The sequence below is a fragment of the Pelophylax lessonae genome (genome assembly GCF_965119305.1).
Source record: "Pelophylax lessonae genome assembly, chromosome: 2".
Lineage (NCBI taxonomy): Eukaryota > Metazoa > Chordata > Amphibia > Anura > Ranidae > Pelophylax > Pelophylax lessonae.
In genome coordinates this window covers 150,321,919-150,348,482 of record NC_138769.1, presented here as the reverse complement: position 1 = coordinate 150,348,482, position 26,564 = coordinate 150,321,919, and the positions used below count along the sequence as shown (strand labels likewise).

The window sequence follows — 26,564 nt, the reverse complement described above, 5'->3', positions numbered from 1 at the left end:
ACCTTATATCACCCCGATACCATATTACAGAGTCGAACTGTCTTATATGACACTATTGCACTTTTTTTCTGCGGTGTATACTGAATACCGTTTATTGTTGGCACTTTATATCACCTTGATACTATATTACAGAGTTGAACTGTTTCTTATGACACTATTGCACCTTTCTCACTAGCACTTTATATATTTTTGCATGTATAAATTGATACACTGATTGAGTGCTAAGTGTTGCTCATTGTCATTTATCACTATTTATAGATTTATGCACCAGTCACTTTATAAGAGCACCTTATATATTGCACATTGATATTTAAATTATTTATTGTGATCTATATTATTTACACAGGATTGTTTATATTGTCATTTATATTTATGAGCTATGAGCAACTATCTATACATTTTTTAATATTACCAGCACCAATTTGATACATTTTGTTTTAACTATAGGCAGCGCCACCATCCCTTCTTTTCTTACTGTCATTCCTTCTGTTGACTGTTACAGCAGTACAGCCTTTGGGAGAGTATCCAGCCTCTTTCTTTTTCTTTTTTTTTTCATAGAACACTGGATGTTTTTTTTTTTTTAATTATAAGGCAGAAATAATGGGGTTAATGTTCACTTTTCTTCAACGGTCCCTAACCAGCGTCAACATTTTGTACAGTATGCCGGTCTTCGGCCATCTTCATTGGCCGGTGCAGGATGACGTAATTCTGGCATACAGAGACTGTTCTGGTGCTGGGAGCTGAGCTGCGCATGCACAGCTTAAATTACAACACTGGAGAAGCTAGCAAGCAGGTAGGTAGGGGCATTTTATTGCATTGCATGTCTCTTTTACATAAAAAGCCTGCCTACTTTCTGTTTAACCTCCCTGGCGGTATGATTGTTTCTGATTTTAGGTGCTGAAAGCGGTACCATTATTTTGCATGTAATTCTTAATGATGAGCAGCCCAAACCAACTATTTATATATGATTTTTTTTTACTGTGCGTTCTTCTTTATAACATCTAGGTTATGATAAAGTTTGAAACACAAAATCATAAATTATAATATAATAAATAACTATAAATAAGTTATAGTATGTATGTATATATATATATATATATATATATATATATATATATACGTATATATATATATATATATATATATATATATACGTATACATATATTATATATATATATATATACGTATACATATATTATATATATATACATATATGTATACATATATTTTATATATATATATTGTGACGAGACCAGTCTCGCCACATTGCATTGGAGGAGCCTGGTTGCCCGCCTGCTGCAATATGACTATGGACCTAGGGGCTTTTACCCATTTAAGACTGTATTTGGGCATGAAAATGTGCCTGCGGTCGGTCAGAAAAGGACTTACGTCTAACTTTTTAACGCCTGGAGGGATTTCTATGATTTTTGGTTATGTTTGCATTTGAAGTATGCTGATTCTGAAAATGTAAGTTTTATTTGAATGTGATGCATATTTTAGAAGTTATGTAAATGTTGCTTTTGGCAAGAGGTGGCTTTGCCACACCTATTGTCGGGTGTGCTAAGTATTCCTGTTCCATGCTAATGACCTTGCATTGTTCTGGCCAGGTGGCTAGATAATTAGTTTAGTGTTATTTTGTGCCTGTTTACAAATCTATCTGCATATGCTAATGCAATGAGACTCACATTACCTGATAGTGTATATAATGTGTTTGTGGGGATTTAATAAACAGTCCACTGCTTGAACTTCACACGGAGCCTTGTCTCGTGCTTGGGGGGATTCACTGTATGCTGTACGAGACTGATTGCCAGGAGTGTAAGCTGATGTATGCTTTTCCTGTTCATCTGCTAGCAGCTATTCGTGAGGTTCCAGGTTGGAGTGCTATTTTGTACCCAGTTCGGGAGTATGGTGTTCCTGCAAGTAGCTGTGCCTGTCTAGCAGAAAGGGGCATATCTACTAAACGGATTTTAACCCCTTGTCTGCTGAAACGGTCCGTTACATTTGGTGGCAAGCGGCGAGATCGTTCCTACGGCCAGAAGGACAGCTACAGGAGACACCATTGCTCTGGATTTTACAATTGAGGGCAACGCATGTCCCAGTACAGCGACCCTGACAGCACCAGCATGGAACCAGCAGTGGAGTTCGATGAGGGTGCCATGGATGACCGAGATGCAGTCCGTAAAGGCATCTGGTACCAGGCACTGGGCATTGTGGAGTACCAGCGGGGTGAGAGACTCCCCAAGGAAGACCAGCGGTTGCAGAAGCGAGTAGCCCTGCGGATGCCCTTCCTGGGGGAGCAGCCCCGGGAGGAATGGGTAAAAGAATTGGAGCTCCGGGTATGGCAGGAGATGTGGCTGGAGGATGCCTACCAGGCGCTGTGGTGGTGTGTTTCACAGTACCTGCCCTGGACAGCCGAGCATGACAAGCCAGAGGGAGAGGAGTTTGATGGTCCTGGCTTGTTATGGGAGTCTTTTTCAGAGCTGGAATTTGGAAGCCCTACACAAGCCCGGTTCAATGATCTCTTGGAGTGGAGGGAGAGCAGGTATGACTGGGACGACGCTCACGAAATTGAGCAAGACCTGGTCCACCTGGTGACCCGGGAGATGGAGCTAGAACAGGGCTACCAGCAGCTGTTCCAATACTATGAGAAGGCTCAGCAGGAGAGAAGCAGGACAGACCCAGAGCCAGACCCATTCAGAGGGGACGAGGTGGTAAAGTTTTACTGGGAAGAACCCCAGGTGGCCGGTAGAGATGGGACCGAGGTCTCTCCACCGGTCCTGCAGGGAATTGGGAGCCCAGTCTCCATTCCCCAGCGGCAGTGTAAAGTGCAGGGAGAGGAGAGCAGCGTCCTCCCTCCCCAGCGGCTGGCTGAGTTACAGGGGGCAGAGGTAGTTGTTCCTGCCCCCCAGCAGCAGAGTGATATGCCAGGAAGGCAGTGTGAAGTGCAGGGAGAGGAGAGCAGTGTCCTCCCTCCCCAGCGGCAGCATGATTTTTTGGGAATTGGGAGCCCAGTCTCCATTCCCCAGCGGCAGTGTGATGTGCCGGGAATTGGGAGCCCAGTCTCCATGCCCCAGCGGCAGAGTATCCTACAGGGAATAGAGAGCCCAGTCTCCTTTCCCCAGCAACAGGACACTGTATTGGGAGCAGAGACAGTCGGTCTCCCTCCCCAGGGGCTGGAAGTATATTTGGGAGAGGAGCTTGTTACCCCCTCTCCCCATTGGCAGAGTGATATCCAGGGAATTGGGAGCGCAGTCTCCATCCCTCAGCGGCAGATTGAGTTACAGGGGGCAGACACAGTTGGTCCTGTCCCCCTGTGGCAGATTGAGCTATTGGGAATTGGGAGCCCAGTCTCCATCCCACAGCAGCAGCTTAACATACCAGGGGGAGACAGTAAGCCCCCCAACAGTGCAGATGGGACCGTGGTCTCTGCACTCACAGCACAGGGGGTAGGGACAGTCGGTCCTGACCCCCAGCAACAGGGCTGTTTAGCCAAAGGGGAGACAGTCGGTCTCCCCCTCCAACAACCCGTCTCCAACCAGGCTACTTCTGTGGTAGTGCTGTCACCAGGGCAGAGTACCGCTGGTCTCTGCCCACTCAGCAACCCACCAAGGCAGTCTGCCAGTCTCCCACACAGCCAAGGTGAGGCACCTGGACATGGACAAATTTCTCTTCTACCCAGGTGTAGTAGCCAGTTCTTTTGGGTGGGCTGTACTGCTGTTTCTGTTTTGTGGGTGGGCTGCTGGACTAACAAGGGCACTGACCGGCAGAAGGTCAGGTACCCTGTTAGTCTTTTTGGAAAGGGGGAGAGATGTGACGAGACCAGTCTCGCCACATTGCATTGGAGGAGCCTGGTTGCCCGCCTGCTGCAATATGACTATGGACCTAGGGGCTTTTACCCATTTAAGACTGTATTTGGGCATGAAAATGTGCCTGCGGTCGGTCAGAAAAGGACTTACGTCTAACTTTTTAACGCCTGGAGGGATTTCTATGATTTTTGGTTATGTTTGCATTTGAAGTATGCTGATTCTGAAAATGTACGTTTTATTTGAATGTGATGCATATTTTAGAAGTTATGTAAATGTTGCTTTTGGCATGAGGTGGCTTTGCCACACCTATTGTCGGGTGTGCTAAGTATTCCTGTTCCATGCTAATGACCTTGCATTGTTCTGGCCAGGTGGCTAGATAATTAGTTTAGTGTTATTTTGTGCCTGTTTACAAATCTATCTGCATATGCTAATGCAATGAGACTCACATTACCTGATAGTGTATATAATGTGTTTGTGGGGATTTAATAAACAGTCCACTGCTTGAACTTCACACGGAGCCTTGTCTCGTGCTTGGGGGGATTCACTGTATGCTGTACGAGACTGATTGCCAGGAGTGTAAGCTGATGTATGCTTTTCCTGTTCATCTGCTAGCAGCTATTCGTGAGGTTCCAGGTTGGAGTGCTATTTTGTACCCAGTTCGGGAGTATGGTGTTCCTGCAAGTAGCTGTGCCTGTCTAGCAGAAAGGGGCATATCTACTAAACGGATTTTAACCCCTTGTCTGCTGAAACGGTCCGTTACATATATATATATATATATATATATATATATATATATATATATAGATATACGTATATATATATATATATATATATATATATGTATATATAAAGTACAGTAAAACTGCAGGAAAGGGCACTTGGGGGCAAACTAATGTAAATTTATTTTATTTTGTATTGTAATCAGTGTGTTTGTGTGTATAACTTTTTGAATTTGCCGCCAATTCCACCCCCCTGCGAGCGTCACGTCACAGGAGACAGAAGCCGGGGCTCACAAGCATCGGGCGGAAGATCCGGCTGCCGCAAACCGCCGGGATACATCGCTGGATCCCGGGGATAAGGTAAGTAACCCCTCTTTCAGGGTCCAGCGATGCTCCTGGCGGTACCCCGAGTGTGGCTCAGGGTTACCGCTAATTGCACTGAAATTTAACCCTGAGCCACACTCGGGAATACCGCTAAGGAGGTTAATACAGCAGAATTTCATTTCTGCTTTAAGTAAGAGGGTCACTTTAAAAGATTTAGGATGCATTTAAATTTCCTGAATTTTTACACACACATTTAAAATGCCTGTAAAACACTTTATAAGATAGGTACCATTCTTATGAATTGATAAATTCTCATCTTTATTTTTTTGTGCAGTGCGGTTTCAAAGAATGGCGTTTTGAAGCGTGTATTAAACGAAAATCCGCATAACATAGAAATAAACGGTAATGCTTGTAACACTGGAGGGCATTAAGAACACATGTAAAATGCTCATTCAAGGAGTAAAAGGCATTTTCTTTAACAAATAGATGCGATTGCATGCTTACATTGGTCAACAGATATTACAACTCATACTGGGATAGGATGTGAAAATGTGAGAGAATGTCTACAACTAAGGTCTCCAGTCCAAACATGAGCGTGTTATTTATTAGAGTGCAGAGTCAGGTGGTGAATCAGAGCCAGCAGATGGTAAATTAGTTAAATAAAAGCGGAACATGAATGAGGAATGACCCCCGGTTCCCAGGAGTCTTGGGATACATTTACGGAGCGCCATTCATGGAACATATTGCAAGTAGGAGGTCAATCACCCCCAGTACACTACACTAACGATTGACTATGGCTACAATTCTTTTCTCTTATGCTTCAACACTACTAACGTGATCCCATATTGCTCAGAAAGTACAGGCAACCATTTTATGGTTGGAATCAATATTCAGGCTATAACATTACAACTAGAGTCACCAATAAGGCATGAAAACATAAAATGACTAGTCATTTAGATAATAAAAGTAAAAAAAGCTGGTTCACAGAACAAAATGGCTGCCAGTGTTAATTTTGATGTCAAATTTCGATTTAGTTTTTGTCATAGTCTTTTTACTAAAATACCATTTTAGGTTTAGTCGTATTTTAGTTATCTGAATTGTTTTCGTTTTAGTCGTATTTTAGTCAACTAAAATCTCCAGTCCATTTTAGTCGACTAACATCGAATGGGTTTACTTAAATTGTAATGCATCATTTAATCATTTCTCTAGAATTGCCGAACTCATTATATACTCCTGAAGTAAAAATCTAATAGGATGTTATTTATGGTATTAAGGTTTGAAAATGCACTACAGACACAGATTAAGAGCCGGTTCACACTGGGGCGACTTGTCAGGCGACCTGGTCGCCTGACAAGTCGCCTGCCATAGATTAGCACAGGACCCGTTCTAATAGGAGCAACACAAGTCGCTCCGACTTAGAAAAAGGGTCCTGAGCTACTTTGGGGCGACCTGGAGCTACCTACATTGACTTCAATGATATGAATTCCGTGCATGCCGCTCCGGTCGCCCGGCAAAGTCGGGTTGCGCCTATGTGAACCGGCTCTTAGCCATTGTGATATATAACGTCTTTATAAATAGAACCAAGTTTTATAAACACACAAAAATATTGCTTTTTGACAAACAGAAGTGCAACTTTAAAATATAAAAAAAAACAAAAACCATTAAACTCTATTGGCTGTAACGTCTTTGTACGTATTAGCTGAATATATTACCAACATAAAAAATTAGGAAAATAGGAAGCTTAGTAGATGCCCCCTTTTTATTTTTACATGGTAGTGCAGTTAATTTTGATTTAGCTTTAGTCATAGTCTTTTGACTAAAATGCCATTTTAGCTTTAGTTGTATTTTAGTCATCTGAATTGTTTTAGTTGTATTTTAGTCGACTAAAGTCGTGTTATTCAGTAGGCGAAAATATTTTAGTTAACTAAATTAACACCGATGGGTGCCTTATTTGCAATGAACTACTTAGGAGTGTTGAGAACAATGTAAACCCACCTTTTCATATAACAGGGATGCAGACAGGCTGCATCAAAAGTAAGGTATGGGACAGAGATTTTTTTTCTTCTTATGTAATAGTTGTGCGCTCCTGTACAACTACTCTCACAAAGAGCACAGTGGTTAAGATTTTCAGTGATCCAGATTTCCTGTGGTCCAAAAGGTTTTGGTCTGATCTCTATAAAGTAATCTACTATTTACTTACCAAAAGTGATACACTACACTAAACCTTTCATCCAGCCTCTAAATGATTGGATTTATTTAGAAAAGCTGTTGACCAGCCACCCAGAAGAAGCAGAGAAGAAGTCAATTTAGGTGAGGGACCACGGGGCATCAAAACATGGATTGGAGGTGAGTATTTGTGGTTTTTGTTCTGCTTTAACCAAACATTGTCTGCATCATCATTTTTCATACTCAACATAATTGGGTGAGACAGGAGTGTTTGAATACTTTTGTAGTGCCCTCCTAGATAGGTGCTAGGATTAGGTAAATAGGATCTAGGATTAAGTACATTTTGTTTTGGCTCACTGTTTCCAGTGGGGCTGCAGTTCGATGTTAGGCTAGGCAAATTAAGTTCTGGCTCACTGTAACCAGTGTGGCTTTGTTAATTGTTCTGGCCTGTTCTAATGTCTCAGTGGCTGCAGAATTGATTGCTTTCCCCTGGCTGGTCCAGAAATGTTCCAGGAGTTAGTGGGCAGGAAGAGTCTAATCAGCAGCTTAATATTCATACAGCCCTGTCCAATCCCTGGGGAGAGGTGCCCAGATGGTGACTTGGAGTCTGTATAAGTACTCTGAGTCAGAGAGCAGCTTGGTCTTTTTCCCTGAGGAGGAGATCACAGCCTAGGGGGCTGCTAACCCCCTAGACCAGTGGTTCTCAACTCCTGTCCTCAGGACCCACTAACAGGCCAGGTTTGCAAGATAACTGAAATACATCACAGGTGATATAATTTACTGCTCAGTGATTGCAGTATTCTAGTCTGCATCTCTCTAAGGTAATACTTAAAATCTGGCCTGTTAGTGGGTCCTGAGGACAGGAGTTGAGAACCACTGCCCTAGACCATTCTGCAATGTCCGACCTGGAGGCCTGCTTTGCTGAAAGTTGACGAAAGCTGACTAAGGGACTGTCGTCTGAGGATCTATTTTGGAAGCATGATGTGGTAGTGTCATGAGGATACTGGAAGGAGGCATACATTTTCCAAGGACATTTGTGAGTACAGACTGGTGAGAGAGATCCTGGAGACTGTGTACTCAAGTCAGCGGGTTCATAGGGGACATTTTGTCCTAAAGAGCTTAATCTGTTTAAATTTCTGGTGAAAGGACTTTGCTTGGACTTTCCAGAAAGAGGAAGATACATTTCCCCAAGTTGCTACTTTAAAGCCCAGTCCACTCTTTACTTCTTTGAGTCCTCAAATCGTTGCTTGGGGTTACTGGAGTATCCTACCATTAACTACCTTTTCAAGATCTACAATAAAGCATCAAAAAAAGCATACCCCTAGACTAGTAAATGAGCCTAAAAAGTGATTAAACTGTGTGTTGTGCTGTGAGGAAACAACTGGGAAAGAGATTCAGGCAAACTACTTAGCGGCTCCTACAGGGGTACTAATAAGTGTCTCACTTTATCATCTCAGAAAGTTCTGAGATTTTCCAATGGGTCCCTTTAGCACAAACACGTGGCCATTTCTTTTCTACAGCAAGCCATAGCAGGCCAGGTTGGAATCAGGAAAAACGTATTGCCCAATTCAATCCTTGATAATTATTACTGTATTTCAGTCAGTCTACAAATACAGTAATAAATATGCTCTTTTATTTTTTAACTGCTAAGTGTTGCAGCAAGTTTTAAAATACTTGTGCGCTCAGCACATAGGAGAGTTTGACTGAATCTCTTTAACAAAAAACAACAGCCTGACTCTGCAGCGGTTTGAACATGTCCACCAGCACCAGCAAGGGTTTACTTGAGTTTTCTTTTCCAATTGTTTTTATTAAGATTATAAACCATACAGATGCAAAACCATACAATACAGTACAGAGCAGTACTGGAACGTGATGACAATATTGACATACAGCATTGGTCGGCAAGGAACCGGTATAATGCTATTTTGGCCTATGATTATAACTCTGAAGAACAGAAGATACATCCTCCGAAAAGGAACTGCATGACTGGGGCACTATTATCTAAGACGAGGGATCATCTTGGCCATAAACTGATCACGGTAGCTGGTCATTATATTTGAATACTCAGCCCGCAAACAGGGAGTGGGACCAATGGTGGTCTACCAGCAGTCCTTCATCACTCCTTAAACTATCAAAGGGTTTAATAAGTAGGAATAAAGGGGAGAGGGAGAAAGGGAAGAAAAGGAAAGAGAAAGGGATAAAGGAAGTAGAAAGGGGAAAGAGACAGCGAGTCTCTCCTGGGGCACCAAGAGGTTAGCTTTAGATCTGACGAGGCTGTCCCCATCAGGTAGGTGATCCAGGGGTCCCAGGTTTTTTTCAAATTGGGGAAGCTTGTCCTGCACAATGGCAGAGAGGCGTTTGTTTAACATTTTCCAGGACAACTTGTTCTTTAAGAGGTCAAAAGGTGGGCACCGGGGAATTCCGGGATCATAGGATACTGTAATGTTCTGGTACCTTTGGGTACCCTAATTACTCTTTCATAAGTGTATGCGCCCCACCATTCTCTTTTGGTAAGGTGCGCATACACCTTTAAGACTGATGCTGTCATCACTGAGCGCCGGACTGGATGGCTATTTAGATCGCCGGCTCTCACTCACATGTGTTCGTTCAAACTGCTTTGTGCCTTGATGCTAACCTGTCTTGAAGCTCTCATGCTTGCAAGCATACCTCGCTGTCGGAACCACGCTGCGCTGATCCCTGTATCCCGCTACCGGATCATCCGCTCTTGCCGAACCTCTCCTCTGCTACATTGCTATTAGTGATAAGTACCCCACAGGGGAAACCTCTATAACTTTCATACTAAAGCTTACACTATCTAGCTCTGCATACTAAGGACTATTACTACATCTGCATTATCTAAGATTGCTAGCTCTTGAGCCTACTACCACCTGTTCTTGCACTGGGTTGATCTCTCTTGTATGACCACCTGCTACTCTGTCATCTGCTACCATACATGATTGCTAAACCTATCTGCATCCCATCTGCTACTATCTTACTTTCAAAGAACATTTCCTTTCAAGTGTCTGTCATCTACCATCTCTACCCAACCTGTCTCTTCAGCCTATCATCACTGTGTTACTATATACATAAGTCACTCTAGGAAACATCTTATTGAGTGTGTGTATTTACTTGCTGAATTGAGATCATCCACACATGATGAGTCATTGAGAGTTGGGATTGGTGTCTCAGCGTTTCTCTACATGACTACTGAAGTGGAATATTTCTGCAGCTGAAAATCCACATCATACATAAAACGCAGGAGCGTTACAGATAGTTTTTCTGGCTGCTGTAAAAGTGAAAGAAATTAGGCGTTGGGTAGGTCTCGGGGATCTCCCAGCAAGGTGTCCGATGAGTGTTTGTTGCGGGGACTTAGTCAGGTTGGTCTCTGCGAAAGAGTAGATAGAATTGTAAATTCAGATCCTGAATCTACAAGATTTTGGTCACATCCTCATTACGTGAGACGAGGTTCCTGGGTTTGGATGAGTTTTAACTATCTCTGCATTCATGACACAACAAGGGCTTGTTTTACTTGGTGTAAACTATGCTATCAATCAACTTGATGTATTGGACAGATGGACACAGGCACACAATTATATAGGCTATCAGGTCATTGACTGCATACAGGAAGCAAATAAAGGTTTTAAGTACTTATAGTTCAGTTGAAAGTGTATTCCTTAAGCCATGGGGAACATGATGCGCTTAGAAATTGCAAGACAGGCTTAAAGCATATAAGCAAAACATATTCCGGAAAAACAAAGTAGTGCCCTGTTGTAGCTCATTTTAAAACAATATCCTTTTTCTTCATAGAGTCCAAGTTTTGTCATAAAGTGCAGAGTGCTGGTCAAAATGTCTATTTACTCCTAGTATTATTTTGTGTTTCTTTCCAGCTTCAAACAGGACATTAATGCTAAAAGCATGCAACACAGGGTTCTTTTGTGACATCATCTTCTAGTCTATCCACACACTTGACCCAAAATAATGTGCTTATTATACAAAGCATACTGTAACATATCTCCGTGTTTTATGGGGCTAGTGTAGGAGGTCCACAGCTATTCAGCAGCTGGACGCAGGTCTCCTTGGCTTCATAATATTCCAAATTCTCAGCCAGGACCCGCCTCGAAACTATCCCCTACACATTCCCAGCGTACCACTGGGACAGCCAATTTGAGGTTATAATAGCTTCACTATGCTGCTTCCGCTTTGATTATTCACTAATAAACAATGATGTTTTGTTGATTTTCCTACTGGTAAGCAGATAGTATCTGATAATGCTGTATTACACTTTCTATAATTCTCAATCAATCTCTGCTGAGCTGTGCATTGTGGGGGACAACAGTACACAGTAAATGCTCAAGCCTTTTTTAACCTAAAACAAAACTCTAGGCAGATATAAAAGACCAAAATAATTGCAGCTCTGCATTCATTAATAGATTATTACATGTATTTTTGTACATGGAAACACTCTATACACTTGAATCTTGACAATATGTGAGATCAGAGAGCTGAGCTCATCAGCCTGCTGCTTCTCTTTTCACTGTCCACTCACGGATTGACGGAAGAGACCTGTTATGCCTCGAACACACGCATCGATAGTTGGTTGTGAATTTTCGGCCAACGTCCGATCGGCCAATTTTCGGCTTGTTAATTTGAAATTTGAAACAAATTTGAAATGCTGCACTCTTCTTCAGCTTTACTGTAGACAAATAGATTAAAACATCCCATGGTGGGGAACAGAGCAACTGGTAATGCATTTCGCTCTGTACATGGGCTTATTCGTACCTATCTGAGGTATGAATATGCACTTTTGTCTACAACGTAGAAAACATTTGTCTACAATAAACCTGAAGAAAAGTGCAGCATTCAAAATTGGTGCTTTGTGTTCCTATGTGCAGGAAAGGAGCTAAGCACCTTCACACAGCAATGGGACAACAAGGCAGTAAGTGAGTAATCACCTTGGAGCGGTGAATTTTTTCCTAATATGAAGATGTATTGAAAGGCTTCAATATATACATGCTCCAAGAGGTTATTAGACTTTTCAAAGAGTAAGTTTAGAGATATCTTCTGAAGTGAAGATTTTTAGACATGGTATATTTTTACATATATTGGCTAAAATTGGACATACAGCCAAGCCTGCCCACCTCTTCCGTCTACTGTATAGAAGGTGTGGCCTCCTGGGATATATACCTTGCAAATCCTAGGAGGCACCAGGACAGAGGCACATCATTCTTGTTATTTTTCATTGTGAAGGTCTGCTCTAATTATATGGCTGCTATTTTTAACAAATTTTAGTTCAACTTTAATATTAAAGTCCAAGGACATTTATAACTGGGCCCAGTGTTTTAAAAACATAGTAACTTTTTATCAACCATGATATTTATTAAAATGGCTAGGAACTCGAAAATGCTATGTTTTAGGGGGCATCTAGAAATGTAAATTTTGCCTACGCAGTACACCAAAATGCATTTCCTGTGCCTTCAGCCTCATAAGTGGATATCTGCAGTGTGAGGTCATCTAAGGCACTTCTGCCAGTGACTGCTAGTCTTACAGGATTTCAAGTGAGATTTGGTAATGTCACTACAGTGCTGCTCACTGTTCTCCTTGCTGGAGAGAAAGCTGAACCAGAAGATTAGCAGTGCAAGGATGTCTCTGGTTTTGCTTCATTTATTTTATGTAGCTACCGGTATGCTTTCTGCACCCTCTCTTTAGGTCCTCTTTAACTACTTGTTAATAATTATTAATCTATGTGTCATTGCTCTGATCTTTCAACCTCAAGGAAATTGCTTTTCTTTACAATGGCCTTTGCCTACCCATCTTTTCAGATATGATGCACTAGATAAACATGGCTGAATACATTTTACACAAGTACAATTACCTATTTTCTCAAGGGTGGTGTTGCAGTGCTGCAAGAGAATTTATTGTAGATCGGGATTTATACAGTAGAAGGGGATGGGGGGTCTTTTACAATAGGTGTACTGATTTTGCAATTTGTTTAAAGTGTATTCCCATTTAACATGCAGGTTCAAACCAAAAATACATTTACAGCAGTCCAGTACTTCCACTGCTCATAGGCTGTTGCTTTTGGCATTTTTTTAAAATATATTTTGCAGTAGAGTCCCACCAATAGAGGATTCTTTTTTAGAGTAAGTATTTAAGTATGACACAGAACATTGTTATAATAAGTAATAAAGTAAGAATAAAAAAAGATATCTTACCTTTGGAGGCACATAAAATTCAAGTAGAAATCTTTCTCCCTCCATTTTCACAGCTTTTCTCAAAAGCAAACGACATTTTTGCCACTGAGAGCTACCAACACAGTTTGTGTCATCCGCTACCATGTACCTGAGAGTTCCTTCCCTTTGAATGTCTACAACATCGATTTTAGCTGCCTGCATTTTAGACAGCCGTAACTTGTGAGTCCATTTTTCACGTGTCTCCACTTGTTCCTTGTTACCCGGTGTGCAATGTTCACGTTCAGACCGTTTAATCTGCACATTATCCAGACTTGGCTCTGGAGAAGACTTCCTGTGCCACATTTCCTTCATGCCATCTACCACACACAAGCTCATGTTTCTCAGTGAGAACCCCTTCTTAAATTTCGGCTTGGAGCTCCCATGGACTGAAACATCCTCAGAGCTTCGTGAATGGCCATAGGAGGAGACCTTATGGACTCGGGCCTGAGTCCGGCTTAAGTATTTGTTTGTGACAGGATTGTCCATGCTGTCTAAAGATTCGGTGGAGGTCTCTTCTTTCCTGGGGACAAAATCCCTTGCTAAAGGCACCTGGCAATTTTGTAGTCCAACAAAGGGAACAATATTATATTTTGTTGGAGAATCTGATACATATACCCTGCTCACCTCAAAACTAAAGAAATCTAAAAAGTTGGCAGCAAAATGGTGAGAGAAGGATGTCTCTGCTCCTGGGACATTATAATGAGGGTTTTCTCTCAAAAACTGGCAGAATTTCTGGGCAAAATCCACTGCAGCGGCTTGTGCATGGAGCTCACAGAACTCCTTCCAGTCGGGAAGCTGGGAGGAAGAGTCTTGATTAAGTGCATCACCATTCATGGCTGTTCCATTTCACTCTCAGAAATCTGAAATGAAAAAAAAAAAAACATTTTAAGGCACAATCATTGTAACTTTAAAAATGTATATACAAAACATACTGGGATTTGCTGATCTGCATGCTTGCTGCAGTTCAAGGCCTTTAAAGAGACTGTGTCACCGAACCATTTATTTCAACCGGCAGCTTCATAAGGGGCTATGAAGGAAGGTGAGGGGAAGGAGCTGGGCCAGCAAAGAAAATAATTAAACACTCCCAGAAGACAAGTGGATAAATGCTTTAAATAAAGTCATGTTTTAATATGGTCCGCCTTACGAGGCTGTTTTCCTCTTTTTGAGCAAAGCTTTGATTGTTGTCATGCCGATTTTTAAATACATTGAGGCATCTACCCGCAGCTATTGATTTACCATCTTATGCAATATAAGGCTTCTATTGCCCCAAATATTGGGGCCTGACGGTTTAGGTGAGCATACACCCTTGGGGGTCTTCTGGTGGTGGCTTTGCATAGAAAATTTTGACATCACCTCTTTTTGACTTTTTTGGACACCTCAGCTACTTTACACAGTGGGGCTATTATTAATGGACTTTATTTGTTTGGGATTTGCAGTATTATTCCTTATTTGTCCAAGCATGCAGTTGTGCTATTATCTGATTATACATATTGTCTGGTATTTTTGGACATACAGTAGTTATTGTCATTTGATTTATATTTATAGCGCAGCACTATTGCATACAAAAAAGTGTATAGTTAGCTTAAATCCTAAAGTCAGGTTTTCAGGATAGCATCATTTACCAACTATGATTTTCTCTTAGTACGGGTTCCCTTTAAAGCAAAATGTTATATAAATTATATAATAATTCATTAGTAAAATGAAGTAAGGTCAAGTTATGGTAAGTTTTCATTAAACTTATATCTTAAAGCAGTAGTAAACTCTGACATTCATACCACATTTAAGCATTGTATCAATGAAACTACTTGTTTTCAATTAAAAAGCCACTAATAGTATGCATCAAAATCGTTCTTACTTTTACAAATAAAGAGATTGTGAAACCCCCCTGCTTGCTCCTAGCCGCCGCCATCACAACTGAGGTCTTCCCCATTTGTGCAGTACCTTTTTTCCACCCTTAGTATGTTTCCCTGGCCATAATCCTGTGCATGCGCACTATTCGCCGTATACAAGCCTCGTTTTCGTTCCCAGTTACTAAGGAAACCTTATACAGGGAATAGGAGCCAATCCTGTTGCTGCCTTACTCCAGAGTCTCGTGGGATTTCGAGGCTGACGACCACAGTAGGGTCACAGACCCAGCATTTTTCTGGCAGCAGAAGCTTGCCAGAAAATTAGGGCTAACGGCGCATGCGCGGGTGATGTCATTTAAAAGAAAAACAATGATTACTCAGAAAGGAAGCCGGTAAGAGGAGAATAAAAATTTACAATAAATAACAAAGCCTGCTATTATTCATTTAGAGAAAAGTGATCAGAATTTGGAAAAAGGGGAGGCGTGTAGTCCCCCCCTTTTCTTATGGGATGGCGGAAGGGGTTAATTAAACTAATTAATAATCAATTCATTGATATTAGGGTATGGTTTTTTATCATAGATATTCTAAACCAAAAGGTTACTTGAACTTTTGACTCCTAAGACAAGTCAGCACCTTTTCCCGCCTCAAATTCCCACTTTTTTAGTAGCTAGGCAGTTTTAGCCAGGTATCTAGGTAGTTTAGGCTTACCTCTAGTGGTGCACCGAAATTTCGGCAACCAAAATTTTCGGCCGAAAATGGGCTTATTCCATTTCGGCCAAAAATGGGTTAAAGATGCCGATATTAATGATTGTGCTGCATTAGTGCAACCAGTATCAGTGCAACCAGTGTTAACACTGATACTGGTTGCACTAATGCAGCACAAAGGGGTTAATTAACTGCCACTGATCGGTCACTAATGCATCAGTGACCAGCAGTGGCAATACATTAACCCCCTCATGCTGCATAATACAAATACCATTGGTAATTAAATTAACCACTTGCCAACCCGACACAGTACATATACTATGACAGGGTGGCAGCGACATTTGTACCTCCCTGCCTGTTTTTGGGGTATGCCCCTGTTCTATCTATTTTAAAATCATTTGAGGGGAAAAAAGTAATTTTCGGTTTTGGTTTTCGGCCAAGGGCATCCTGCATTTTCGGTTTCGGCCCAGAATTTTCCTTTTTGGTGCATCCCTACTTACCTCTATTTTTAAATACGAATGGGAGTCCTTCCCGCTCATTTTTCACGCTCCAAAAGCTCGTGTCAGCTTTTGGGGCTATTTAAGCAGCTGACCAAGACTGAAAGGCTCAATCCTTTTGAAAATCCTCTGATCCCATTTTCCCCCTCCCTCCCTTTGTTTGTTGCGGCCAAATTATTATGTGGTAAGGTCACCTCTATATTGTTGAGGGGGGCGATGTAATTTTCTGTATTAATTTATGGATAAAAATTTGTAAATATGTTATGTGGTTGGTACAACCCAAGTTGTGATGACTGGGTTGTTTGAGATGTTAATTACTTTGATATGTTTATTTATTGTTGCTTAAAGTAATAAACGGCCGCGGCCTTATTTTGCCAACCCAAGTGTCTGATGTGCCTTTTTGTTTATTTTTTTATAGTGATATGATAGATATAATAGTGTTTAGAGCATAGCATCCTTCCTGCCATTCCATGAGTATACAACCGCTTTAAGAAGCTGATACCTTCTTAGGAGAAAAAGATTGTAAATAAGTACTCATACAGTGTATCTGCCCCAGCTGAAATCATTTTACAGCTGTATGTATTTTATACATTTCATACAAACCATACACTTTTGGTCAAGGATACAAGCACGCTATATTGTTCCTGATCACCAAATTAGCAGTATGGGCTAAATAACATTTGTAACATCCATTTGCTATGCGGAAAGAAGTACATAGTAATCCATCAGTCCAGAGATGATACCTGAGCCACATAGCATTGGTGCTAAATCTTCCCAACGGTACTTGTATGTATCTTATACAGTACAAAAACATTTGCTGTTCTTGTTCGCTAACCTTTTTAAGTAAACCTACAAGAAAATCAAAGCTATATCAAAGCAAACTGAAGAAAAAAGACTAAGGTTACGGCTACGGCGGTATCCAGGGGGTGGGGGGTGGCAGAGGTCAGAAGATTTTAACTTAATACAGCAGCCTCCAGCACAGGGGGCATTCTCCATTACTGTAAGTACTGTCCTTGGTACTGATTTAAACAAAAAATCTGTAAACTTCAGCCCTAATATACACTCTGGAAACTTTATCTAACTCATGATATTTACTTATTATAAATCCTTTAAAGTGCTTCGAGTATGGCAATTGTGTAGGTAATCTATGCCTGTTTTCTGGAATTTTCCATCACCCTGTCAGGATGGTCCCATATGTCTTCTTCTGAACTGTATCTAAACCAAAGGAAAAAAATGTAAGGCTCCGTTCACCTCTAGGCGTTTTTGGCCAATTTTCTGCTCTAAGCCTCAGCTTTAAAAATGCCCATCAAGACAAATCCCATTAACTTAAATGTCCCCTATTCACATGTGAGCATTCTGTGGCTTTAAGCAAAATACCCGTCGCTCAAAAAAGTACATGAGCTTCTTTTTTGTCAGATTACATTGGTCACCTGTCAACCTAAAAATGGCTGCACAAAAATGTTGCAAAAAATGCTTGTAAAATGCCCAAAAATAACACCTGTAAAAAAAGTAACGCCTAGATGTGAACACCTAATATATTGTAGATTAGCTGTCCTTTTCTAAAGATACTGTATATATATTTTTTTTCTCAGTAAAGAATGTACAAGCTTACCAGTCCTTGGTTTACTTTTATCTTGCAAGGCTTTCAGGCTACATTTTCAGCAAAATGGTTGCCCTTGCTAGCACTTGAGTCGCTCCGATTAGAACGGTTCCATTGCACTGAATGGAGCACGACTTGTGGTCGCCTGACAAGTCACCCCAGTGTGAACTGAGCCTTAAAGCGGAATTAAACTCTCCATTCCTTTACATCCAAGGAATCTGCATCTGTTTGATCTGCAACTGTCATGGTGCTGCACATGTGACCACTTATGACACCAGCTGATTGATGGTTTGACACCAGCTGATCGTTTGGTTTCGAACACAATCAAACGAGACAGTTTGCATTTCCCAACATTCCAGGAATTTTTTTTATATAGTTATTAATTAACAATTCTATTGTACTATATTTGCTCATTTGCACATTTATATTTATTTATTGATTTTAGTTGTGATATAAATTATCTACACAGTTATTTAACTCCACCAATTGCACATAGCACATTAATTACTAGCAAGCGCTGTAAGTAGCCCTGACCCCAAAGGCTATTTTTTGACACATTCCAGGAATGTACCTGTATTTTTAAACCAGCTAATCCGCTTTATGATTTACTGCTGTTCAGGGGCTCTAGGATTCAGCAAATTGGTAGCCTCCAGCAAGAAGAAACAGGAGCAATGCTGGAGGCAATTTACAGCACACATATATTTTGGTAGCATAATTATTAAGGTGGAATGCATGTTCCTTGCTAAAGAACATTTTTTTTATCAAGCTGCTATAGGTAAAGTTCATTTTAACGGAAATCATAATCAATGTTCTCTTCATTTCAAGCTATCTTCTGTAAACTACAAATTTCCCCATGTTCCTATGTAATGGAGATGAAAAGAAGATGTGCTTGCAATCCCAACAGGAGACAGGAGAGCAGGCTAGGGTGACAACCATGATTCCTCTATACATACAGTTGTGTGAGTGATTATATCCACCCTAAGACATGATGGGTGGCCAGGTAAAGAAAAAAAAAGGCTACATCCTTTGAGAATGTTTTATGAAACGAAACACGTCAGTATTGGCCTGTTTTGATCTTTTATGCTGTTTGCTTATGGATGTCTGTAAGTACATGTCTTTTTATAAATAAAACTTATCAAAGCAGTTTTACACTATGTACCTCTATTTGGCTTACTTATATGGGCATTGAATGCGGAGTTCATCATTCCATATCCAATTTTACCTGTGAGATTCTCTACCCCATAAGAACAGCTACTCAAAGGAATCATTGTTTTTACCTGCTATGTCTGATTGACCTGTCTGCTGTATGGTAACACAGGTCTATTTCTGTTGGTAAGAGTATTTAGCATTTATCTTATCTTGGTGATGGAATACCACTTATCGGGTTGATTTTTCCTTTTCACGGATCTACAATCAGTTACATGTGGATGGTATCTAAAAACTATCTAGCCTATTTGCTATATAGTAGTATAGGCTCATACTATCTGGTAAGCATATATACAAGGTATCTTTCCCACGGTGATAGTGTTGGGATTCTAAGGCGTAAAGATTTGTTGGAGGGTGCAACATCTCCTCTGGACAAATATTTCTGTTTGGCTATTACATCCTCATGTCATCTATCAACTCTGGTAATTGCATATATTTTCACATCTGGTGACGGCTTGTTCTAATTATTGCACTTCACCTGGGTTAATTCATTTTTTGTGAATGGTCTCTACACTTTTACCTGGTGTCTGAGGGATTCACGACTATATGTATGTGACACAACGTTGTTGGCGGTATCACACTATTATATTTTTTCTTTTCCTGTATACAACAACCTGGTCTGGATGAGGGATTCCTTATCTTTCGTCTCTGGAATATTGCACATCCAGGATATAAGGCCTGAGGATACCCTCTTCAAAGTTATTTCTACATCCATTTTTTGGCTCAATTGACTTGCATACTGTAGGGTATTGTAAGTCCATTCGCTCTGGTAAACGCACTTATCTACCACCATAACGAAAATCAAGATATTCGTATTTTCTTCAATTTATCACAGATTTGCTTGGACTTTTTTTTATATATATATATATATATATATATATATATATATATATATATATATATATAATTTTTGTCTTCACACAGGATATCGAAGTTAATTAGACTCACCTGGGTCTGTTTAACACAGATTATTGTGTCTGTTGGACTGGCTCAGCTGTGCATTCTGGCACTGGCACTTTGTGGGACTGTTTCCACTTTTTTTCTTTAGGAATTTCTTATGGATGAGTCTTTTCAAGGCCCTTTCACCATATATATAAACATTTAATCTTGTTAATTTCACATTAGCGCTGCACTTTTTTTATTTGTTTTTTTTACCAATCAATTTTGTCAGTTGGTAGTGCTAGCAGCTTTCTTTTTTATGGTTAGCGCGGTATATACACTTTTTTCACTTATAAAGAAAAAAAGCAAATGCAGCCACCACATCTACGAAATGGTAAGCTGTAATAAATTAATTTTAATTATTGGTTTTAGATACACTTAAAACATCTTTTGCTTGAATACCATGATCATTTCTACTTTTCCAACTGGCTGGAATTGTAATTTTTATTCTCTATTTACTGAGAGCTCGCTGTGATGGGTTAAAACAGTGAACTGCCAGTCCTATGTATCTGACTTCTGCGGGTAAATTATTGTAGCAGTCATGAATCTTTCAGTGCCCTTAAATACTGAGGTGTGGAGTGGCTGTATGGCTATTTCTTAAGCCCCGTACACACGTACCGATCGTCAGCCGAACGATCGGCCTTCTTTTGTCCAGTGCTGTCGGTGTCTGTTGAAAAGTGCAAAAGACTGCACAAGAATTTTGTCCGCCGACTACAGCCGACTGCAGAAGTGATGTCATGTAATGGTTAACTTTCCCTGTGTTTTTTCTTTTCTGAGCATGCCCAGTCTTGCAAATCTGCTGTCTGTCGGACGAATTCTGTACTGACTGGCGAACAATCGGCCATTCTGGTGTCGGCATACAAAAATTTTCATGCTTGCAAGACAGATTCTTTTCGGCCGAAAGTGCGCTGTCGGCAGCATCATACTAACAAGCCGAAAACACACGTACCGATTGTCGGCCGAAAATGTTCGGCCGCCGAATGATCGGCCGATTTTCGGCTTGTTAGTATGATGCTTCCGACAGCCGACAGCGCACTTTCGGCCAAAAAGAATCTGTCTTGCAAGCATGAAAATTTTTGTATGCCGACACCAGAACGGCCGATTGTTTGCCAGTCAGTACAGAATTCGGCCGACAGACAGCAGATTTGCAAGACTGGGCATGCTCAGAAAAGAAAAAACACAGGGAAAGTTAACCATTACATGACATCACTTCTGCAGTCGGCTGTAGTCGGCGGACAAAATTCTTGTGCAGTCTTTTGCACTTTGCAACAGACACCGACAGCCCTGGACAAAAGACGGCCGATCGTTCGGCCGACGATCGGTACGTGTGTACGGGGCTTTAGTAGGCATCATGTACATTCACCATCTGTCTGGTTATGGGCAAGTGTGGTGGCCACAGACAGTACAAATCTGTATGAGAATGATGGTTGGGAGATATCTACTCATCCTCAAACATTTGTGGGACTTTGATACTTTCCTCTGCTTCATACTTTATAGCATTTTATTTAGCCTCCTAGAAAAGCAGAAACTGCACTTATCATAAGCAATGCTTCAAATCTGGAAAATTGCTTGAAATAATTGCTTTATTTATAGCCACATACGATTTTTATCAGTTGCTTTTCATCACATTCCAAACAACATCTCCTTTCTCTTTATGAGATGTTTGTGCAGCAAATGTCGGTGTCTTCAGTTTAGCAAACAGACATTCAGCAAGCTAAGAAATGTCTTTCATACAGATTGTCGTTACATGATAAAATGTTAGCTGTCTACTTGTGTTAAAAGGAATGTATAGAACGACTTTTTAACATTTTTTTCTTAGATATCTATGTGACAGAAATCAGTTGGGTGTAAACACAATCTTTTCAGTATGTATTGAAGTGTATCTTTGTTAGTTTTGAATAGAGTAAGGAAGGGTTAGAATTTCTATAAGGATTTATTGCAGTGTCCCCACTCCGTAGATTCACCCAATTTATTCTGGTGACCACTGTCAACAGAATCATAGGTCAGGGGAAATCTTCCAATCGGGACACCTGTTCCAATGACAACTGTCTGAATAGGGAATTGCCTTCACTATGTACAGATTCTCTCTCACTTGTTGTTGAGTCTCTAAGAGAGAAAGTGAACTTTCCCCGAAGGACACAGTACAACTGACAGGGGTTCTAACCCATGCCTACTCTATTCAAAATGAAATCAGAGGTTTCATCTCCACACACACTCCAATGTCTAAAAACCTCATCTCTGTGTATAGGTATAGGATGTATTTATGTTATGTACTGTACATGGGTGCAGTCATATTCACTTAAGTAGGCAATGCTTCCTACTTCACAGTGCTACTCCTATTATATATGCATGCAATGCTCCTGCTTTGAAGTGCTACATAACACATTACTCTTAGAGTCGGTTCACACTAAGGCGACACGACTCCTTACTACTTCGGGGGCGACTTGTGCATTCCCATGCACCACGACTTCGGAGCGACTTACAGGGACTTCACAAAATGGAAGTCTATGCAAGTCGCTCCGAGGTCGCCCCGAAGTAGTACAGAACCCTTTTTCTAAGTCGGAGCATCTTGTGTCGCTCCTATTAGAACGGGTCCTGTAGCAGTCAATGGAGCGCGAGGGAGCGCGACTTGTCAGGCTGACAAGTCCCGCTAGTGTGGACCGGCTCTTATTACATATGTAGGCAATGCTTCCTGTTTCGCAGAGCCACATATTACATTACTCTTATTACATAGGTAGCCAATGCTTCCTGCTCTAGAGGGCTACAAAACACATTACTCTTATTACATATGTAGGCAATGCTTTCTGCTTCGCAGTGCCACATAACACATTACTCCTATTACATATGCAGGCAATGCTTTCTGCTTCGCAGTACTACATAACACATTACTCTTATTATATATGCAGGCAATGCTTCCTGCTTCGCAGTGCCACATAACACATTACTCTTATTACATATGCAGGCAATGCTTTCTGCTTCGCAGTGCCACATAACACATTACTCTTATTACATATGCAGGCAATGCTTTCTGCTTCGCAGTGCCACATAACACATTACTCTTATTACATATGCAGGCAATGCTTTCTGCTTCGCAGTGCCACATAACACATTACTCTTATTACATATGCAGGCAATGCTTTCTGCTTCGCAGTACTACATAACACATTACTCTTATTATATATGCAGGCAATGCTTCCTGCTTCGCAGTGCCACATAACACATTACTCTTATTACATATGCAGGCAATGCTTCCTGTTTTGCAGTGCCACATAACACATTACTCTTATTACATATGCAGGCAATGCTTCCTGCTTGGCAGTGCCACATAACACATTACTCTTATTACATATGTAGGCAATGCTTCCTGTGTCACAGTGCTACATAACACATTACTCTTATTACATATGTAGGCAATGCTCCCTGCTTCGCAGTGCTACATAGCACATTACTCTTATTACATATGTAGGCAATGCTTCCTGCTTCGCAGGGCTACATAGCACATTACTCTTATTACATATGTAGGCAATGCTTCCTGCTTCACAGTGCTACATAACACATTACTCTTATTACATATATAGCCAATGCTTCCTCTGTCACAGTGCTACATAACACATTACTCTTATTACATATGTAGGCAATGCTTCCTGCTTCGCAGTGCTACATAACACATTACTCTTATTACATATATAGGCAATGCTTCCTCTGTCACAGTGCTACACAACACATTACTCTTATCATGAATGTATGCAATGCTTCCACTTTACTGCAGGCAAGTCTATGAGTCAGCTAATACTGCAAACAATGCTCTCCCTCTTCTCCCAACAGCCATTAGGAAGTGAGGCAGAGCAATTGCAAATTGATTGTTTTCTTCTGCTAGTGTAATTCACAGATCATCTTGTCAAAGAGCCCAACTGTAATAAAAAATGTTTCCATGCTTTCTAAGATTAGATTTTCAAATATTACAATTTTATCAAATTTTCTAAAGCCGCCAGAGGTAGTAATATGGCCCAATAGCCGGAAAAATTATTTTTGCCGCTTTACAGAGACTCTGTAATCAATAAATAATATGATCAGGATTTTGGGCTTCATTCTGATTTCAATGGCTGCATACTTATTTTGGGGATTAGGGACCCAGAATGCAGTGATGCCACTGGATAAGATAGAAACCCAGATAATTAGCATTTTAAGAAGTTCAGCAATGTCAGTCTGCATAATTTTCCTTTAAAGCCAAATTGAACTTTCAGAATAAAGCAGAAAAATACGTTCCATGTGAATAAACGGCAAGCAAAGTCTTACCGTTAATTCTTTTTAGAAAACAGCCACAGCCTGAGCAGAAAAGCCTGTCCCCTGCCACCAGCATACTGTAGAGGAAGAACCTTGTTCTCCCTATGGAAGCAGTAGTCTCTCTGCAAAGGTCTAACACCCCCCGCTGAGTCAGAATGACAGCTCTGCTATCAGTATTATGCTTTCTGCTTATTGGATAGCTCTAGCTCTGACTTGCCTAGTTACACATATACATGACTATTTCAGTATGACAACACCAAAACTAGTGTTTTTAACATAAAGTGGTCTTGTTTTTGTCAAAAACATTATATATAAATAATGTCCATGGTCAGTGCGAATGCAAACAATGCTAAGCGATGTTCTTTATCCAAGTAAAATTTTGCATTAAAACAAATAAACAGCAGAAAATCGCATTACTTCCACTATGCATAGCAACGTTCTTTTCACAATGAGCGGAGCACAGTTCACTGCTCCATCCTTCTTGTAATATTTTGTTAATTGGCTCGAAAAATAATTGCTTCAGTGTATACGGTATATGCTAAACAGAAGCAATAATAAGAAAAAAGGCTTTTCCTGCCAGCTTCGGGCAACCTATTTGAATCACATTCAATTTTAATAGCTGTAAATATCAGCAGGATGACCTGGAGCGTTGGCACAGAAAACACTGTCAGGAGCTGTTCAGCTCAACTTCTAAAAAAATGGGTGCAGGACACCCTGGACATTATGAAAACATTATGCCTCGCCGCAATCCACCCCATGGAGCACAAATTGTACCATAAATATATCCACCTAATATGTTTAGATCGCTTTCATGATTGGAATAAACAGATCACTTTGTTAAAACTGTACTTAATATTACATTTCATTCATTTGTGCAGATAGTCTACCATTCTATAGCATTATTTTTATTTGTTTGGATAGTGCCAATGTATACAGTAGAAGCCCTTCAATAATGGGCACTTTTACCCCCTTCCTGCCCAGGACAATTTTTGTCTTTTAGTGCTGTCACAATTTAAATGACAATTGCGCAGTCATAAAACACTGTACCCAAACTACATTTTTATCATGTTGTTCACACAAATAAAGCTTTCTTTTGGTGGTATTTAATCACCACTTTTTTATTCATTTTTTTTATTTTATGCTAAATAAACAAAAAAAGACTGAAATTTAAGCACCGGTTCACATTGCAGCGACGCTACCTCGCACCGCGACCTCCGAGATCGCGGTGCGAGCAGCGCGCCGCTACCTCGGAGCGGCCGCCACTGACTTCATAACATTGAAGTCTATGGCGGTCGCCTCCGGGTCGCCCCAAAGAAGCTCCGGACCCTTTTTCTAGGTCGGAGCGACTTATGTCGCTCCTATTAGAACGGGTTCGCAGCTTCCCTATGGGAGGCGACCTGTGAGGCGACCAGGTCGCCTCACAGGTTGCCCTAGTGTGAACCGGCTCTTAAGAAACACTTTTTTTTCATTGTTTTCTGTTATATAATTGTTCAAATAAATACCTGCTCTTCATAAATGTAGGCCAAAATGTATTCTGCTACATTTCTTTGGTGAAAATAACCCAAATCACTATTTATTATTTAGTCTGTAGGAAAGTTATAGAGTGCACAAACTATGGTATATATTTATCTAAAAACTGATCATTTCTTGAGCCCCAAAAATGTTAGGACAGTACAAATACTGTCAAATGACCCCTTTATAGAAAGTAGACAGTCCAAGATATTTAGTAAGAGGCATGGTGGGTTTTTTGAAGATGTCATTTTTTGTCATAATTTTTGGTAAAATAAAAATAAAAAAGTTTTCACCATTTTTTTGTTTACCTACTGTCATTATATAACTGCTGTGGCCATGATCAGGGACACTGAATGGTGACAGTACAGTACGAAAAAGAAAAAATTTCATAATTTTTTTTTCATAATTTTTTTTCCTTTTTTTTTTTTTATACGATTTTTGACCAGCACAAAATAATGCATAGTAACATTGCACTACTCTGGGGAAGTGATCAAGATATATATATATATATTTTTTGCTTATAGCACTGAATTACATTGCTATAAGCAAGCATTTTACTGAATGAAACTGATTCATTCAGTTTGTTTTGTTGTGATTACTTCTGATATGTCAAAGCTAGTCACATCGTACAGATGGGCTGTGATTGGCCCTGTCTGTACAATGTGATCAAATTGACCAATCACAGCTAAAACCACAATTGTACACAATAGATGGCATGAGAGGAAGCC

General features: G+C 40.5%; 1 protein-coding gene across 1 annotated transcript in view; it reads right to left on the bottom strand.

Moving 5' to 3' along the window:
- Window positions 1-26,564, bottom strand: part of SH2B2 (SH2B adaptor protein 2) — a 173,836-nt gene that overhangs the window by 56,921 nt on the left and 90,351 nt on the right. The window contains exon 2 of the mRNA XM_082244944.1: window positions 13,229-14,106. Coding sequence (XP_082101070.1) covers window positions 13,229-14,080 — 852 coding nt within the window. The 5' untranslated portion in view covers window positions 14,081-14,106. The remainder of the gene's footprint in view (window positions 1-13,228; window positions 14,107-26,564) is intronic.